The sequence below is a fragment of the Balaenoptera physalus genome (assembly GCF_965194825.1).
Source record: "Balaenoptera physalus genome assembly, chromosome: 8".
Taxonomy (NCBI): domain Eukaryota; kingdom Metazoa; phylum Chordata; class Mammalia; order Artiodactyla; family Balaenopteridae; genus Balaenoptera; species Balaenoptera physalus.
In genome coordinates, this window is record NC_138887.1 from 100,896,284 (window position 1) to 100,914,956 (window position 18,673).

At 47.8% G+C, this 18,673-nt stretch overlaps 1 protein-coding gene across 2 annotated transcripts; it reads left to right on the plus strand.

Moving 5' to 3' along the window:
- The first annotated feature begins 319 nt into the window (after positions 1-319).
- TSPAN33 (tetraspanin 33) lies at positions 320-18,631 on the plus strand. Of its 2 annotated transcripts, none has more exons than XM_082473138.1 (8): positions 320-680; positions 12,881-12,938; positions 13,586-13,713; positions 14,033-14,107; positions 15,267-15,362; positions 16,683-16,811; positions 17,212-17,373; positions 17,583-18,631. In XM_082473138.1, exons 1-8 carry the CDS (start codon positions 579-581, stop codon positions 17,682-17,684), a joined length of 852 nt encoding a protein of 283 aa, XP_082329264.1. In that variant the 5' UTR covers positions 320-578; the 3' UTR covers positions 17,685-18,631. The 2 variants fall into 2 exon arrangements, with proteins under 2 accessions (XP_082329264.1, XP_082329265.1); XM_082473139.1 differs by lacking the exon at positions 320-680 and adding an exon at positions 10,652-10,736.
- Positions 18,632-18,673: the final 42 nt, after the last annotated feature.

Consider the following 18,673-nt stretch of genomic DNA (forward strand, 5'->3'; position numbering starts at 1 on the left):
TAATGTATGTGTGTTTACATACGTGCACAGCAAATGGGTAGAGGACGTGGGTGCGTGATGCAGTGTGCATTCCTCCTCATCCTTTTCCCCTTGAGTAGCTGCAGCCTGGATGCCTTCCTTCTCGGGGGAGGAGGTAGAACCGCTGACCCTTTAACAAGTTGTGCCTCACAGAACAGGTGTCTCCCCCGCCTCTTGGAAAAGAGGGACAGTTGGATACTTAGTGACATCAGAGACCGACTAATGAGAAATCAGGCTTCGGCAGACGAGCCAATGGAGGTCGAGGGCGGGCCCGGTTTCCTGGGAGCCCGGCGGGCCGGGCTAGTCCTCCAGCCACAGCGGAGTCTCTGCCGCTCGCGCTGCCCGCGGCAGCTCCCGCGACTCCCGGCGGCGCCAGTAGCGGCGCCGTTCCCCTGCCCGCGCTTCTCCCGGAGGCACGGCGCGGGCACCTTCCGCCGCAGCGCAGTTCCCCCGCCGCTCGGGCTCCGGCCGTGGCACGGCTCATGCCTCCGGGCGCGGAGCGCTCAGGTGGGCCGGCCACCGCGGGGAGATAGGCCCCCGGGGGCGGCGGTGGCTGGACCATGGCCCGGAGACCCGGGGCGCCGGCCGCCTACGGGGAGGACTTCTCCTTCGTCAGTCCGCTGGTGAAATACCTGCTCTTCTTCTTCAACATGCTCTTCTGGGTGAGGCTTGGGGGTCGTGGGGGCACCTGGGCTGCAGGGCACCCCCTGGAGGGTTGAGTGGGCTGCCCGCGCCGAGGAGAGGTCGTCCCCGGATGCCCGGTTCAAGGCGAACGTGGTGAGCGGCACTGCCGAGTTTTCTGAGAAGAGCGTACTTTGGGGTAATTTATCCTAAGCAGAGACACCACAGTGGCTCCTTGTCTGCAGAGCGTGTTGGGGTGGGGGAGATGCAGGGGATTCAGTGCAGACTTCTGGGTATTCTCCTCTCGGCATCGGATGAGGGTCTGTGTCAGGCCAAAAAGGTGGTTTTGAGCGGGAGGAGCGGGTTTTCCAGACCCACTGATACCTTCATGATTAGGGGATTTTTCAGGCCTGGGGGCTGGGAGGCCCTCCTGGCAAAGAAAAAAGAGGAAGGAGGGAAACCCAAACCATCTCTCTCCCTTACCGCAGAGAGAATGAGTTAAGGGGGTTTCATCTCTTCCTTTTGCAGGCCTCTGCTGCCCTTCCTCTCTCCAAAGGCTGAGAAAGGACAGGAAGGGCCTCCAGGTGTGGATGTCTTTCCCAGAACTGTCCCAAACTTTGCCCCACCTTTCTCAGGACCAGACTCCATCCCCGGGAGTTTGACAGTCTTCAGCTTCTTTAAATAGACCCTATGTTGGGCTGGAAGTCCAGGGGTCCTTTCAGAATCTTCTGCTTGGGGCTGGAAAAGTAGAAAAAATATTGGACCGGGACTGCCTAGATTCTCATCCCCACTCTGCCATTAATTGTTGACTCGACTAACCTGGGCAATATGTTCACCTCTGTAGGCCTTAGTCTCCTCCTCCATAAAAATCCAGCATGATCAAGGATGCCACAAATACTCTGCTGGAGCTGAGAATGCAGCTGGACCAGATCATGAAATGCTAGCTCAATCCTGTTTCAGGTCTAGAGAGTCCCTGAGCCTCTCTGGGTTTGAGAACATTGGAGATCCACCCCCTTTCCCCAGTTTCTCTTCCAGCACCAACTACACCAGAGCTGCTGCTCTAAGAGCCCGTTATGCTTGCCCACCTCTGCCTGAGACCTACAGTTCAGACTTGCAGGAGGGAGGAGTCTAAAATACGTTTCCTAGGAGAGGGAGCTGACTAGGCAGCTAAGCCAGTTGCTGGAAAGGTTTCACAGGGGCTGTGGTGTGAACAGACACAAAGTACATAAGTGCTAGCCCGTTGGGAAAAATGAGAGAAATCCCAGAGGGTGGTGATGACAGCTCATTCTCAGCCATTGTGCTGGGAAAAATGAAGTTTGAACTCCTAACAAATTCTCAGTTTTAGAACTGGAAAAAAATTGGAAGACATCTTGTCCAGTACTCGCATCTTATATATGAGAAAGCCAAAGCATAGAGATGTTGGTTTTATCCTAGGTCCAACAGCTGGTTAGTGGACTTGATCTGGTGATTTTTTTCTACTGAACCACAGTGCCTCTAGGGGAAGTCCTTGGCCCAGATGGCTGCTACTGTGGCTGGGATGTTAGCAGTATTAGTAGTTAACTAGTCAACACAAGTTTCATGGTGTAGGTTCTGTTTCAGCTGGAGGTCAGGCAAGAATGGAAGAAAATCTCACACTCTGCCAGGCTGGGGGATGTCCTAAGGGGAACCCCCCACCTAAAAGCAAGTTCCTGAGAACCCTCTTACATGCTCACTGAGCGTCCCAGGCCAATGCACGCCATCCTCAGAGCCAGCACTAGCATCCCAGGGACCTCAGGTCCTCACTCTAACTTCCTCTGTCAACCAAGCCTCTGCTTGCGTCTTCTTTGGAGCCTTTGGCACTTCACCCCTATCTGTGCTCCCCAGCTATAACAGCTGGGTGCATCTGTTACACTTGTGTTCTCAGTAATTTTCCTGGACTTCCCCACTCTACCCCACCGGCCTTTTGCCAGATAAATGACTTTGGGAGGTCGCAGCAAGGGAGAGAGTTTGGCTCCATAGACCCATTTATCTTGGTACAAATGCTTCATTCAAGGTCAGAGGACCTGGCTAACCAAGCTGGCACCATCCCAAATTAGAGGAGAGCCCCTTCTTGGCCCTACTTTAGACTCATAAGAAGTCGTTGGCACTAGAAATGGCACACTGAAGGACAAGAGGCCCAGTTTCTTTCTGGTGCCAACTTACTGTGTGACCCCAAGCCAATATATCTGTCTCTCTGTCCTTAAGCTTTCTCCTCTAAAGGAGAAATTTTTTTCTGCCTCTGTGAACTATTTAAAGATGAATGCATCACTTTGGGGACTGTTTTCTTCCTTCAAGAGCTGAGACTAGATCTAAGGATGCATCTTTTTTGTGTCCCAGTATCCCTGGGACATTGACCTTCCCAGGGGACAATACTCTTTTGGCATTAGTGCCACTTCTCCCTCCAGGTCCAGAGCCGCAGAGTTCGTTCCACACAAGGCCAGCTGGAGATGAAGAGCTGCTTCCCCAGACCAGGGGTCATTTGTCTTCCCATCCCCCCTTTAGGAACTGGTTAGTGTGGTTTCTTTTTTGCAGGCTTCCACCATCCTAATCAAATTCCCCTCTTCTGCTCAGGAGGCACCTGAGTGCCATGGCTGGGACTGTCAGCCCACTCCTTTTCCAGACAGAGTGCGTATTCTGGCCAGGTGCCGGGGAGCTGTGTATGGGTGGTGTTTGTGTCTGGGCCTGCATCCCTTGGGATGGTAGCCAGCATTGTCTGGGCTCATACTCAGTGGTGGCAGTGGCTATCCCTGCTGCTTCTCTAGGAGCCCTGATCCTTGGGGCATTTGGTGTCTGACTCAGAAAGCTCCTGGCTCCTTTGGGACCAGGACCTAGTCCACCTGTTCATGTTTCAAATCTCACTTCCCCTTTTGCCCAGGAGTTCTGATTTTCTCCCCAGAATTGTGCTTCTGGGTTACTGATTGTTAGGATCCCATGGCTTGGAGAGTTGCCTCAAGATCACAGAAGTTGTATTTTAGTCTTTCAGTTAAGAAGTAGTTGACTTTCTTTACCTCCCTGTATCGGACAGCTCTGTGCAGAGGGAAGAGAGTGGGCTGGTACATGCTTTATCATCTTGGGCGTATGTTGGCAGGAACATTATCAGTGCTGCCTACAGCAGCCATCTCCTTCCTTGCTGATCCTTTTCCCACCCAGGGCAGCAGTTGGGGTGGCTTTTGAGTCAGGCAAAGCCCAGAAGCTCAGATCTCCTGCCCCTGTGTCTCAGCTGAGGCTTCCTTAGTGGCGATGCCTCAGGGCTCCCATGGCACCTCGTACATATTTCGATTGTCAGATCTTTCTTTACCTGTGCTACAATTATGTGTTTCTATTTTTCTCCCCCTCTAGACTTCAGGCTCCCGAGGGTAGAGACTGCCTTATTCACTTCTGGATTCTCAGTGCCCAGCTGTGTTTGGCAGAGAGTGGGTACTTATTGAATGTTTATTGAGTGGGGGATGAGAGAGCAGAGCCTACAGGGTGGAGGCATGATGCCCTTCCTCCCTCTCTCATGGACACTAGCCTTTCAGGATGCAGCACAACGTTAAGTCCTCCAGCATTCCTGGTTGGAGTATTGTCCTGTGTTCGTTTCTGCAATGGGCCTGGCACCCCTCCCTCAAGCCAGGTCAGAAAAAATGGCAGCCATCCCCTCCCGCATCTCCCTCAGGGCCTAATTACCACGCACAGCACACGTGGACCCCCTTCCAGGTCTTCCCTAGGCTGATCCAGGCCTCTGGTGAGGTATCTTCTTCAACAAATTCACTTTCCTGCCTAGGACCGCTGTATTGGAGTCCCCAGGGCACTCAGGATGCCCCAAACCACCTGCAGCACTATCTGTTGTAACCTGGCTCAGTAGCCATGAAGAAATGATCAGGCATCAAGCCTGGCAAAAGCCCCTCCTGAGTGACAGGGTCCCTTATGCCCCCATCCCCCCACCACAAACGCACACACACACACACAACTACTTAAATATGCTAGGAGACAGAGACCATTTCCTCCCCCATTTTCCCCTTCCTTTCCCTATAGACTAACCAGGCTGCAATAAATGAATTATAACATTATTTTTTTATATATATAAACTTATTTATTTATTTATTTATTTATTTATTTTTGGCTGCATTGGGTCTTTGTTGCTGTGCGCGGGCTTTCTCTAGTTGCAGTGAGCAGGGGCTACTCTTCGTTGCGGTGCGTGGGCTTCTCACTGCGGTGGCTTCTCTTGTTGTGGAGCATGGACTCTAGGCGTGCGGACTTCAGTAGTTGTGGCTCGCGGGCTCAGTAGTTGTGGCTTGCAGGCTCTGGAGTGCAGGCTCAGTAGTTATGGCGCACGGGCTTAGTTGGTCCGCGGCATGTGGGATCTTCCCAGACCAAGGCTCGAACCCGTGTCCCCTGCATTGGCAGGCAGATTCTCAACCACTGCGCCACCAGGGAAGTCCCTATCACATTATTTTTATAAAAACAACAACAACAATACCAAGAATGAAGACAAGAACCACACTCTGTGCTGTCAAGTCACATGCATGCCTTCTTAACTCCCCAGATAGCTCTGTTTGCCTTGTACCAAGTAGAAAATCATAAACTTCAAGCAGCCTTTAAAAAGAGTAAAAGAAAAGCATCTCTTAGAGTCTCGATAGCAGGCTGTGTGTCAGGCTGGTAACTCCAGGCTGTGAGTTTGCGTGTTTATACTACTTTGAGCACTTGTGAACTTTCCTTCCTCGTTTATACCCTTGGAAAACCAAAACCAGCCATGGCCTAAGGAAGGAGCTAAAGGGTTGGCCCAGACATTGGAGAGGAAAGAGCCCTGTGGACTCCTCTACTCCAGCAGGACAATTCCATCCTGTCCAGAGGGAGAAAGCCAAGAGCCAGTTTCACACGGATAGCTGCCACTTCAGAAACCCAGGAACAATGGTGGTGCCAGGATGACCACTGAAGGACCAGTGTGTGCAGATCCTGGGCAGTGAGAGAGGAGGCCCTACTTGAGGGCTAGCAGGATGTGATTTCTTTGACTTCATCCAGAAATAAGGATAGAAAGGACTGAGAAGCTGGAGGTACAGACCCCTCCCTCCCAATGTCCCTCTGGGAAGGGACAGTGTTTTGATTCCCATGCAGGGAATCACTCTACCCTCAGCTGTCCCCCACCGCCGCCTGCAAAAGAAGAGGGAAAAAGATTTATTCCAAAGAAGAGGTGAGGACTCTGAGACACATCCGCCCGGTTCATGCAGACTGGACTGTAGAACGTGGAAGGCGGACGGGCCGGGCTTTCTCTCGGTGGCTGGCGGGCCCTGGGTGGTGATGCCCCGTCTGCCCCTTTCAGGCGCCGTTCCAGGGACTTCCCTCTGGGTCCTGCAGGGCCCTCCTGATGCTGTTTTACTTCCCCCTGCCTGAGCCCCGCCCAGTCTGGAGATTACCCGCTGCTCACCCAAGATAACTGCAGGCAGCTCCTTCCCACCTCACATGATGCCTGGAAGTGAATACACATGTCCTGGTAGGAGGCAGAGAGGGAGGCAGCCATGTGACCGAGGTCATAAGGCTCTGGAGGCATGTGGACCTACATTCCAGTCCCTCTTTAGCCACTCACTAACTGAGTGCGTTCTCCCAACATCAGTTCTATAAAGTGGAGATCCTAACACCCTCTTGGGGTTGTGGTCATAGTATACATACAGTGGTTAGTCCGGTGCCTGGCCCTTAGCACTCAACAAAAGGTAGCTGTTACATCGTTGTTAGAATTGGCTCCTAGAAGTCACCTGTTGGGGATGGACTTGGAGAGCTAGGATGAGTGCTCCTCCTGACGAGTGGCAACTAGGTGGGGATTAGAGTCTAGGTAAGGGCCAACCTTGAGCCTGACTTCCTTCAGCCTTGAACACTCTTGCTCACATTCCTACTGTTAGCCAGAGGGAGATGACAATTAATGGCATCTTTATATTTTATAGTTTACAGAGAAGTTTCATATATATCATAGGAACAGAGACTCCACTGTTGTCTTTAAGGACCTTCCCTAGGTCCACTCCTCAGAGCTTTTCACACTGCATTGGTCTTAAGGTACAATCCAGTGAAAATGGATTCCAACAGCTAATTTGCCTGTAATTATCGGCATTTGAGCATTAGAGCCAGGAGAAGAACTCTTGTTCAGGACCTCAACTTGGGGCCCTATAGCCACTTATCTCTTAGTACTGATGGCCGTCAAGTAGTGTCCTAGGGGCTAGAATAAGGGTTTTCCTCACATCAAATCATAACTGTCTTTTCCTAATTTACAGAAAAAAAGTCAAGATAACGGAAAGGCTTTTCTCCATTTTCTGTTTTCTCCCATCTTCTCTCCAAGACAACAGCTGCTTATCTGCCACCAAGTGCAAGCAGAAGGCAAAGGGAAGAGGACAAGTAGCAACAAACATTATAGAAAACTAGGAAACTATTTAGAGTATTGCCATATTATTTTATGAGATGCAGAGACATACGTCTAACAGCTGAATCATCTGTTAGTAAAATTGTTCCTTATTTCTATGATAGAAATTAGTATGTCATGCTTCCTCACATGACACATTGAGAAGAATACATTATCTGTGTAATATTCCTGTCAAAAATATGTCGTCTGAATCTAATTGGGAAGAAACAATCTGACATCCAAATTGAGGGACATTAAGCCAAATGACTGGCCTGGACTTACCAAAAAAAATTTCAGTGTCAAAAGAAAAAATATCAGAACATGTGTTGGCAAGGATATGGAGAAATTGGAACCCTGTACATTGCTGGTGGGAATGGTGCAGCTGCTGTGAAAAAAGTTTGGCAGTTCCTTAAAAAATTAAACATAGAATTACCATATGACCTGGCAGTTCCACTCCTGGGTCTATACCCAAGAGAACTGAAAACAGGTATTCAAACAAAAACTTGTACATGGGGACTTCCCTAGTGGTCCAGTGGTTAAGACTCGGTGCTTTCACTACTGTGGGCCTGGGTTTGATCTCTGGTCGGGGAACTAAGATCCCACAAGCCTTGTAGTGTGGCCCAAAAAAAAAAAAAAACTTGGATATTGATAGCAACACTATTCACAATAGCCAAAAGGTAGAAACAACCCAAATGTCCATCAGTGGATGAATGGATAAACAAATTGGGTTCTATCCATACAATGGGATATTATTAGGCCATAAAACGTATTGAAGTACTCTTACATGCTACAACATGGATGAATCTTGAAAACATTATGCTAAGTGAAAGAAGGCAGACACAAAGAGCCACATATTATGTATTCCATTTATAGAAAATGTGCAGAATAGGCAAAACCATAGAGACAGAAAGCAGATCTGTGGTTGCCAGGGGTTGGAGGAGTGGAGGGAATGGGAATGACCATTTAATGGGTACGGGGTTTATATTTGGGGTGATGAAAATGTCCTGGAACCTGATAGTGGTGGTGGTTGCATAGCAGTATGCATGTACTTAAGGCCACTGAACTGTACACTTTAAAATGAGTAATTTTGTGGTATATGTATTTTACCACGATTTTTTAAAAGTCGGTGTCTTGAAAAACCGAAAACAAAGAAAAGAAAAAAAGCTGTGAGACTGTTCCAGGCTAAAGGAGACTTGATCACTAAATGCATGATCCTTGACTGGATCCTGAACCAGAAAAAAGGGGGAAAAAAAAACAGTTATAAAGGACATTATTGTGATAATTGGGGAAAGTTAAATATGACTGTAAATTAGATAGCAGTAGTAGCATATTAAAGCTTCAAAAAGAATCTGATATGTCAAGATCGTATAGTGTACACCGACAGAGCACTGTTAGTGCCTTGTCATCTGAACAGTTTTAAGATCCACTGCCATATGTTTTGGTGTAAGCAGAAATCACCCTGATTAAAGGTTGTAAAATTGCATGCAAGTGAATCCCAGTTTAAGAAAATATGATATTAAAAAGTGTGGATTTACAAGACTAACAAATTGAGGGTGACTATTTTTTAAATAGATTTCATTTTTTAGAACAGTGTTAGTTTTACAGAAACTTTTGAGAAGATGGTACAGCGACTTCCCATATATCCCACATCCAGTGTCTCTTTTTATTAACATCTTACATAAGTATGATACATTTGTTACAATTAATGGCATTATCATTAAGGTCCATACTTTATTCAGATTTCCTTAGTTTTTACTTAATGCCCTTTTTGTGTTCCAGGATCCCATCCAGGATATTGAATTTCATTCAGTTGTCATGTCTCCTTAGGTTTTTGTTGGCTGTGGCAGTTTCTCAGAATTTCCTTGTTCTTGATGACTTTGACAGTTTTCAGGAGTACTGGTCAGACATTTTGTAAAATGTCCCTCTATTGGAACTTGCCTGATGTTTTCTCATGGTTATACTGGTGTTATGGGTTTGGGGAAGGAGGAGCACAGAAGGGAAGTGTCATTTTCATCACATAATCTCATATATCAATGACCTCTGTTGATGTTGACCTTGATCACCTGGCTGAGGTAGTCAGGCTTCTCCACTGTAAAGTTAGTCTTTTCCCCCCTTTTCCATACTGTTCTCTTTGGAAGGAAGTTACTATGTGCCGCCCACACTTGGAAGTGGGGAGTTACGTATGCTCCACGTTCCTGACAGTGCAGTACCTCCATAAAATATTTGGGATTTGTCTTTTCTCCCCCATTTATTTATTTATTAAGTCATTTATATCAGTATGGACTCATGGGTATTTATTTTATATTTGGGGTAGCAATTCCATACTCTTTTATTTTGATGTCTCTTTGGCATAGCCACACGAATGTGGGGTTTTGTTTTTGTTTTTTGTTTGTTTTTGAGTATTTCCTTACCTTCTGGCACCACAAGATGCTCCAGACTTATCTATTTCCCACCCCAGTCCTAGGATCAGCCATTTCTCCAAGGAGCCCAGGGGATGGCTATTTTCTTTATAACGTGATTACTCACCTTACGTAAGGATAAAGGTACTGGTGCGTGCAAATTATTTTATATAATTTGATTGACAACTCTTCAAGAACATGCCTTTGGCTGGACTCAGCTATTTTAAAAACTGTCTAGCTTTTGAAAGTTTCCAGCGAGGCTTCATTCTAGCCAGAATATGAAAAGCTATTCTAGGAAGAGAAGTGTCTTTATCTCCATTCTCATCATGAAAGGAGATCATTGGTGATATTGTAGGATGTCATAAGATTTTGTAGCAAAGACTGATATATTGTAGACAGTACCTGAGACTGGAAATGGGGTTTAGTCCAGATATTGCCACGGCACCCATGTGCATTTGGTCAAATATTACTTCCCTCTTTTGGCCTCATCTGTAAAAAAAAGGTGAGTGGCTGAGTTCATGTCTAAGCTTCTATTCAGCTCTAAAATGCTATGCTGTTAACAGCAGCAGCACTAACTTTGGAATGGCAGCAGCTTTGAGGAATTCAGGGTGGGAGATGTGGGCAGGAATAGAAGTGTGAAAGGGCAAGCTTGACTGCAGGGTAAAGAGGCAGATCAATGACAGAAATGCAGAATTTTAGAGTTAGCTAGTGAGTTCCAGGTAAGCAGTATCATTAATGATCATATTCAATATTAATGATAATATTAATGTCTTAATCTTGTTTTTCACATAGCCAGCACCTACTGCTCTAGATCCCTGGCTGAGTGTGCTTTAGGCTTGTGGTTCTCGAACTTGACTGCATGTTGGAATCACCTGGTATGCATTCAGAAACATTGTTGCCTGGGTTCTAGTGCCAGAGATTCTGATATACTGGGTTTGGGGTGCAGCCTAGGCATCAGCAGTTTTTAAGTTCTCCTCCGTGCCCCCCATTCTAATGGCAGCCAAGGTTAAGAAGCACTGCATTAGGCTCTAGATGCTCTTGCCCCGTCCCAGGTAACGGATGCACCTCCTTAAGGGCAGGGACCACATCTTGCTCATCTTTGCAGTCCTCAGAGTATCTCCTACGTAACAGCTGATGAATTGGATTTGGATAGTGTATGAGTTTCCTATTACTGCTGTAACAAATTGCCACAAACTTAATGGTTTAATATAACACAAATTAGTTTTCTCATAGTTCTGAAGGTCAGAAGTCCAAAACAGGTCTCACTGAGCAAAAATCAAGATGTCAGCAGGAATGGTTCCTTCTGGAGGCTCTAGGTAAGAATCTATTTGCTTGCCTTCTCCAGCTCTTAGAGGCTGTTCACGTTCTTCAGCTTATGGCACACACTCCAAACTCTGCTTCTGTTGTCATACATATCTCCTCCTCTGACTCTGACCCTCTTGCCTCCCTCTTATAAGGTCCCTTATGATTATATTGGGCCAACTGGGATAATCTCCCCAGTTGCAAGGCCTTAACTTAATCACACTGGCAAAGCCCCTCTGGCTGTGTAAGGTTACATATTCACAGATTCTGGGAATTAAGAATGGACATCTTTGGGAGGACACTTTTCTACGTACCACAGATAGAGACAGAACAACTGCTATAATTACAAGCCCACCCATGGAATGAAGTTACCCTGTGACACATGGCATCTCTTTACTTTTCCTTTCTTGTTTTAGCTGTGTTAGGATTTAATCAGAGACCGTCTTTGTGGAAAGTTATACACCTTAGTGAAAATTTAACATGTGACAAAACAGTGAGGAGCCTGGGAGCAACAGAAGTAAAGAGCAGATACATATTTTTTTAATGATTCAGTAAAATGATATTCAGAACCGTAATTGGCTGTGGTGAGTTTTAAAGGGCAGACAGAGATGCCCGATCACTCTGGCAAAGGGCTTGTGCTTCCAGGCCTGTGGGGTAACCGGGATCTCGGTTGTGTGGTTTCCTTGCCTCCCACCAACTCCCCCTTGCTCCCTGAGCCTGGTTGTGCTGTGGGACAAGAAGCCAGCTGGCACCTGCAGCCCCTCACACAGCTCTCTCTGCAAGCAGCTCCCTCTCTCCTGGACAAAGAGTGTGAGGGCCAGCACATCACACATCTGGCCCCGAGTCAGAGGCGGCGTCAAATGATTGGGGACCAAGGAGAAGGGGCTGTGTGTACAAGCCGAGAACAGTCCTGAAAGGCGCAGCTTTAGACAAGGGTTTCCCATTTCCTGCTGAATGCACCAGCCGGTAGAGTTTCCCAAGGAAAATGTCTCTCTACTGAGGGGCTAGTCTGACCCTATTACCTGCTATAGGTACTCAATTCCCTTCTCCCACCAAAGCCCCAAGATGGTTTCTTCCCAGCTGGTCTCTGTCTTGCAGGACAGTGGAGTGCAGCCAGCCCGCTCCTTCACCACTGAGTTGGTCAAGTCCCTGCTGCTGAGAACTCCCTCCAGCCAGAGCTTGGCCCCCGCTATTGCCATGGTGACAGCCAGCTGCTTCTTAGCACCAGCCTGGGAACTGGGCACAAAGGAAGGGTGGCCGAAGGATGTGCACACTGGGCCACCCTGCACTCCTGGAGGCATAGGGCGGGGCATAGAGAAGGCCCCTTTAGGGAGCGCTGGTGGTCTCGGATGGGTTTGTTCTCTCAGAGAGAAGCCAGGAAGTTTGAAAGGTCTAAACTTCTCTGTTCCACACTGGAATCAGGGTTTAAAAAGATTCCTTTGCAAGGTAGTTCTGCTATTTTACACCCACGCATTCACGTGCAAGCATTCTTTCACACTGGTTTGTACTTTCATTCTTGCATTTGACACCATATTGACCTCCAAGAGGGTTAGAGACCTGGGAGCATCTACTCAGGCCTGCTTCAGCTTTAAGACCTCCCCTTTGATGTAGCTGGATTCAAATTCAGAACTTCACAGTTTCTGTGTGACCCTGGGCAAGTTAATCCTTAGCAATGATAGATAATATTTATTATCAGGCATTGTGTTAAATGCTTTCCATGCATTCTTCTATTTCATTTTCACAGTAATCTTATTAAACATAGTTGTTTTAAATTACCATCTTCAGATACAGAAACTGAGGCTCAGAGAGTTGTCCAACACAGACCCAGGTTCAACTCACTCCGAAGCTCATGTTTTTAACTGCTATTCTGTTTTAACCTTGCATTGCCTTAATTTCCTCATCTGTAAAATGGGGATAATAGCTGCCTCACAAGATAACCGTGTTGTGAGGATTAAATGAGATAATCTTGGTATAAGCTTTTCATGGAGGTAAAGCACTGACAGATTTTATCAATAGTATCGCCAGGGAGGAAAAAGATGCTCATTTCTGGGTCCAGGAAGAGTCGTCCTCCTCCTACTCTGCGTTAAGGTTACTCACGGCTATCAGGGCTCCCTGATTTCCAAAACCTCAGAGTGTGGCTCCTTCCCTGTCTCCACAGGTGATTTCCATGGTGATGGTTGCCGTGGGAGTCTACGCTCGGCTGATGAAGCATGCAGGTGAGCTGTAGGTCCCCGTCCATCTCCCCACGACTCTTCTCTGCCTCTTTCAGCTCTCCTTCCCACATAAGCTATGGAGCTATAAGGGGCAGCCACCCTCTAGCCAAATCCTAGAGGCTTACTCCATCAGGCCATCCAAGCCAGTTCACCTGGATTTCCCTGAGCTCCCACGAGTCTTCTGAGATCTGCCTGCATTTTAGGCTTAGGCAGTGTCTAGGGAAGAAGGTAGGCTTCTGGGTGCAAAGAGTAACCAGGGGCTGTAGCCCTTCCTTCGCTCTGTTCCGGAGTTAACTCAACCTCCATTCCTATTCCTCTGCACAAAGTCTCCAGGAAACGGAATCTGCAAAGCCAATGAGCCTAATGCCATTCTAATTCTTTTCTGGAGCGAAAGTGGTCCCTCCTCTCTTAAGCCTGGGAATGAAGGCTCTTACTTTTTGTTAGTTTCTCAAATTAAACACCACAAACCCTTCTGGGCCCTTTGTGTTCTCCCCATGGGAGGGCAGTACTGCTTCCTGTAACCTTCCCCCACCCACACTGGAGAATCCCCCACCAGGGGAGGAGGACAGTTTTGGGGGCACCCCACCCCCTCCCTGGTACCCCCCTCAGTCGGCACCAGACTCAGACTGAGAGGCAGCCCCCTCCCCCAGAAGCAGCGCTGGCCTGCCTGGCCGTGGACCCTGCCATCCTGCTGATTGTGGTGGGCGTCCTCATGTTCCTGCTCACCTTCTGCGGCTGCATCGGCTCTCTCCGGGAGAACATCTGCCTCCTGCAGACGGTGAGTGGTCAGGGGCGCCCCCAGAAATGCCCTGGCCGCCTCCTCCACGTGCCTGTCATTCCTGAAACCTTTCAGTTTCCTTTGTCCCTCTCTGCCCCCAAGGCCTGTGCTGTCGACTCCTCACTGTAGAGCTCAGCCCAGATGACCCAGCACAGGGTGACCACCCCCAGGACAGCGTCCCAGAGGCATCTGCCTTTACTGTGTTTGGGGCACCTAGGAGAAAGTGCCCCGTGGCCCCCCAGTACTCGCCATGGCCCTGGAAAGAACTACCGCCCAGCATGGTAACAGACTGTCTCCCTTTTCCGCCTGTTCCCCACAGTTCTCCCTCTGTCTCACCATCGTGTTCCTGCTACAGCTGGCAGCCGGGATCCTGGGCTTCGTCTTCTCAGACAAGGTAACACTGGGAGTCACAGGGCCTCCTCAGATGTGAACCAGAGGGAGGAAGGGAAGGTTCCTGCCCGTGCTTAGCCTGACTAATTAACCACAGTGGTCCTTTCCCTGAGAAGCATTGGCCTCTGAAAGATGATCCTTAGGGATGAATGAATGGCCTTTAAAGTTGCCATATTTAAAGAGGATTTCAAGATTGTAAGGTGTTTTCCTCTGACAGTCTGAGAGGCCAACAGGGAAGTAAATTCTATGAACCGAAAGTTAAAATAGTCTGTAAACTTTAATGGCAAATGATTGAGTAAAATTCACTTATCAAGTGGACCACAGACAACGTGAAGAGCCTTTTATTTCTTTTAAAAAGTATTTATTGGGATAAACAAAAGTAAGAAAAGGGGGAAGTAAACAACACTTTGAACAGCTCTTACCATATCTGGAAGTGGTCTGCCATTCAGTGACAGCCCTTTTAATTAAGAACCAGAATTTCTTTCCCAAAGGGCAAATAATTACCAGGGGCAGAGTATAGGACTATGGATAGGAAACTTTGAGAAAAGTAATGAAGCAGGAAGGAAGAGACCATGGTAGAACTATGAATTTGAGAGCCATTGAGTTAATTCAGAATGTCCTAGTCCTTCGGGCTATTAGTAAAATCCTAATATGATACAGATCTGTTTTGAGTCTAAAGAGATGCAATTCTCTTATGTCCACTAGAGGTCAGTGCCTCAGCTCAGTAAGTAGTCCTTTTCTACTAAATACTGCCCCCACCCCCGCCCCCGGACACACACACACACACACACACACACACACACACACACACACACACACACACACACACACACACACACACACACAACTAGTTTCGCTGCTTTGCATCAGTCAACAAGTATTTTGTGTAATAGTATTCAGAGATAGATAAATATTGGATTATCTTGAAATGTGGCTCTGAGAAGAGGCAACAGCAGGACCAGCATTTTTCTTGCCCACAGGTACCTGAGGGCCCAGGGATGCACAGCCTTCGGAATTGGCCATCTTCCATCACTAGGACTTGGTTCTCATTTCAAGGCTGACTTAAATAAAGAAGGATGACCACGGTCTATTGCTATTTCTGCAGGGAGGAGCAGGTTAGGGGTTAGTCCTGTGTTCTGATTCCCTCCTCGTGTTTCTGGCAGGCACGGGGGAAAGTGAGTGAGATCATCAATAATGCCATTGTGCACTACCGAGATGACTTGGACCTGCAGAACCTCATTGATTTTGGCCAGAAGAAGGTATGGGCTAAGAGGGGGGGTCATCTAGTGGTCCGGGAAGCTGTGGGCAAAAGTTAATGCCATCCCAAGAGACACCTCACCCTCATCATCTGCCAGGTAATGGATTCTGGGAAGGGGTCTGGCAAAAAAAACACACATAGCTTTAGAAGTACTTTTAAGGGCAAAGAACAGTATATATAGTAATCTACCAATTGTGTAAAAAGAGACAGGAAAGAATATGTATTCATGTTTGCAAAAGGAATCTGGAAGGATATGAAGGAAACCATTATAAGTGGTTACTTATAGTGGGAGGGGGAACTGGGCAGATTTTTTAATATTACCAATTCAAAAGTCAGATTTTTTAAATTGTGGTAAAATATACATAATATCAAATTTACCATTTTTAGGTGTACAGATCTGTAGCACTAAGTACATTCACATTGTTGTACAACCATCATCACCGTCCATCTCCAAAACTTTCTTCCCAAACTGAAACTCTGTACCCCATTAAACACTAACTCTCCATTTTCCCCCTCCCCCTAGCTCCTGGCAACCACCGTTCTATGTTCTATCTCTATGAATTTCTGTCTCTATGAATACTGTTCTTTGTCCTTTTGCGACTGGCTTGTTTCACTTAGCATGTCTTCAGGATTCATCCATGTTGTGGGATATGCCAAAACTCCTTCCTTTATAAGGCTGAATAATATTCCATCATATGTATATACCGCACTTTGTTGATTCATTTATCTTTTGATGCACACTTGGGTCACTTCTACCTTTTGCCTATTGTGAATAATGCTGCTATGAGTCAGAACTTAAATTTGAAACAAAAGTGCTTTTGAGACCAGTGCTGAGTTCCCCTTCGCTTGGTGCAACACTCTTGACTTGGATCCTGTTTGCTTTCATGGTGTAATTATGGGCCCACAATATTGAAGAGTCTCCTCCTGTGCTTTCTGTATATTAAGGCAAATGTTTGTAGCACTGATCGTTTATTTCAGCCAGTATTTTTGGAACATATACTTTTGCCAAGCTCTATGCTATACAGGACTGCAAAACCAGAAACTGCCCTCAAGGAGCTCATAGTTGAGTGTGTAAATCAAAATATATATACAACAAGTTATAACAAGACATATAAAATGATAGAAATTAAGAAGAGGAAACTTCTTCAGGGGAAGGTCACTGAGAAGCTTGAGCTCCAGGTTCCAGGTTGTGTTTGAACACAACGTGAACTTACAAGTGCAAGCTTGCCATAGACTTTTGGTTGCTCTGAGAGTTCCCCTTGTCACCTCAGTGTGGGGATGGGGGTGGTAATTTTAACCCCTGTGGTGGGCTTTGTTGCAGTTCGGCTGCTGTGGAGGGATTTCCTACAAGGACTGGTCCCTGAACATGTACTTCAACTGTTCGGAAGACAACCCCAGCCGTGAGCGCTGCTCTGTGCCTTACTCCTGTTGCTTGCCTACCCCCAACCAGGTGAGCACATATCCCACCTCATTTCCTCCTGCAGTGATCTGAGTTACTTTCTGATTAGGGCAGCTGCTATTGGGAATCTCCATCCCCTGGTTTAGCCAGTCAATTTTGTAGGACAGCTGTCAGATGTTTTTCTTCACTCCAATCTGATGGCTCTGTTATCTTGCACTCCTGTAGTCCACTTGGGGGTTCAGAAGGCACAGGTCTCTAAGGCAAGGAGAACTGGACTCAGACGTCTCAGAGGAAGGGAAGTCTGCATTTAGCAACTTCCAACGTAGCATCCTCCACATATATTCTCTAACAATTTAGGAGTTTAGGAAGGGTGGGCAGCCCATCAGCTAGGGCCCCAAAGAAAAAGTTATTGGAATGGAAATCCCACTTGGCTTTTCAACTCTCTCCCCAGGCAGTGATCAACACCATGTGTGGCCAAGGTATGCAGGCCCTTGACTACTTGGAAGCTAGTAAAGTCATCTACACCAATGGCTGTATTGACAGACTGGTCAACTGGATACACAGCAACCTCTTCGTACTTGGTGGTGTGGCACTGGGCCTGGCCATCCCCCAGGTAACTTACCCTGTAAAACTGTGGTCCCACAATTCTTTAAAGACTCCTTTGTTTGGGGGAGGGCACCTGGGGCTCAGCTAGGGTGTCAGGCACTAACGTTGCTGAAGGGTAGGAGATGTGATGGTGCCGACTGCACTGGGAAGATTGAGTCAGAGAAAACAAAGGCATCACTCATTGTTGAGGACCCAATTCCTTCTCACCTTTCCCAGCTGGTGGGAATCCTGCTGTCCATGATCCTCGTGAGTCAGATCAAAGATCAGATCAAACTACAGCTCTACAACCAGCAGCACCGGGCTGACCCATGGTACTGAGAATCCATCCTGCACCTCCTCGTTAGGGCAACAGGCGAGCCTCATCAACCAACGGCAGTGGTTACAGCTCTCAGCACCACATGGAGACTTGGGTTCCATGCCCACAAGCGACGGCCCAGTGGGAAGAAGCAAACTCCAGACGCCAGAAGGCAGGGTACACGGGTGGCTCAAGTCTGGGAAGGATGTGCCTCCTCTCCCCATCCTAGCTCTCAGCATTGTCATTTTGTATTCTTTCTACCCTCCACCATTTGGGTTTCTGTTCTTGTTTTGTCTGAGCAGATGCTTGAGCAGCAGCAGTGGCACAGAGTTGTGGGGGCAACAGGCTTTCCACCGAAGCACTGCAACTGACAGAGCTGCTGGGGCTGCCGCTGAGCTTGCCGCACATACTCGCATTCTGGCTGTTGCCAGCGCGCCCTGCCTGGAGTCCGGTTGGCATGATACCGGCTCCAGAAGGGAAGGGAGTGGAGCAGGCAGTGAGCGTGGGGGTCGGCTGGGGACAGTCGTATGTGCTGGGGAGGAGTGGAAGACCATGTGTTTACTAACTGCTTGTGCTGCCATCCTCCCAGGTAGTCAGAGTGAGCTACATCCTGCTCCTCCCTCATTTCCATGGAAACGTGGCAGCAACTGCAAAGGGTACAACAAGCGGCCAAATTCACCCCGTCTCCCCTCCTTTAAAAAATGTCTGGAACCATGGTCTCTATCTTCTGCAGCCAGCAGAGGTGGGACTGAGCCATACATCCCCTTGAACTCCACCCCTGTATGGCCCTCGCTCTCCAGTAAGTGGGTTTCTTTTTTTTAACCTTGGCAGTGTGCAGAGAACGAGAGGTAACACCCCCCCGCCCCCCATTCCTCTGCACCAGAGCTCAGTATTTCTACAGTGTAAGCAGGGATCTTGCTGGGGCTGGGGGAGCCAGAAATGGCAATAAAAGTTTGTTGACCTGGGCTAACCTGGACTCCATGAATTTTTCATTCTGGCAGCTGGGAACGGA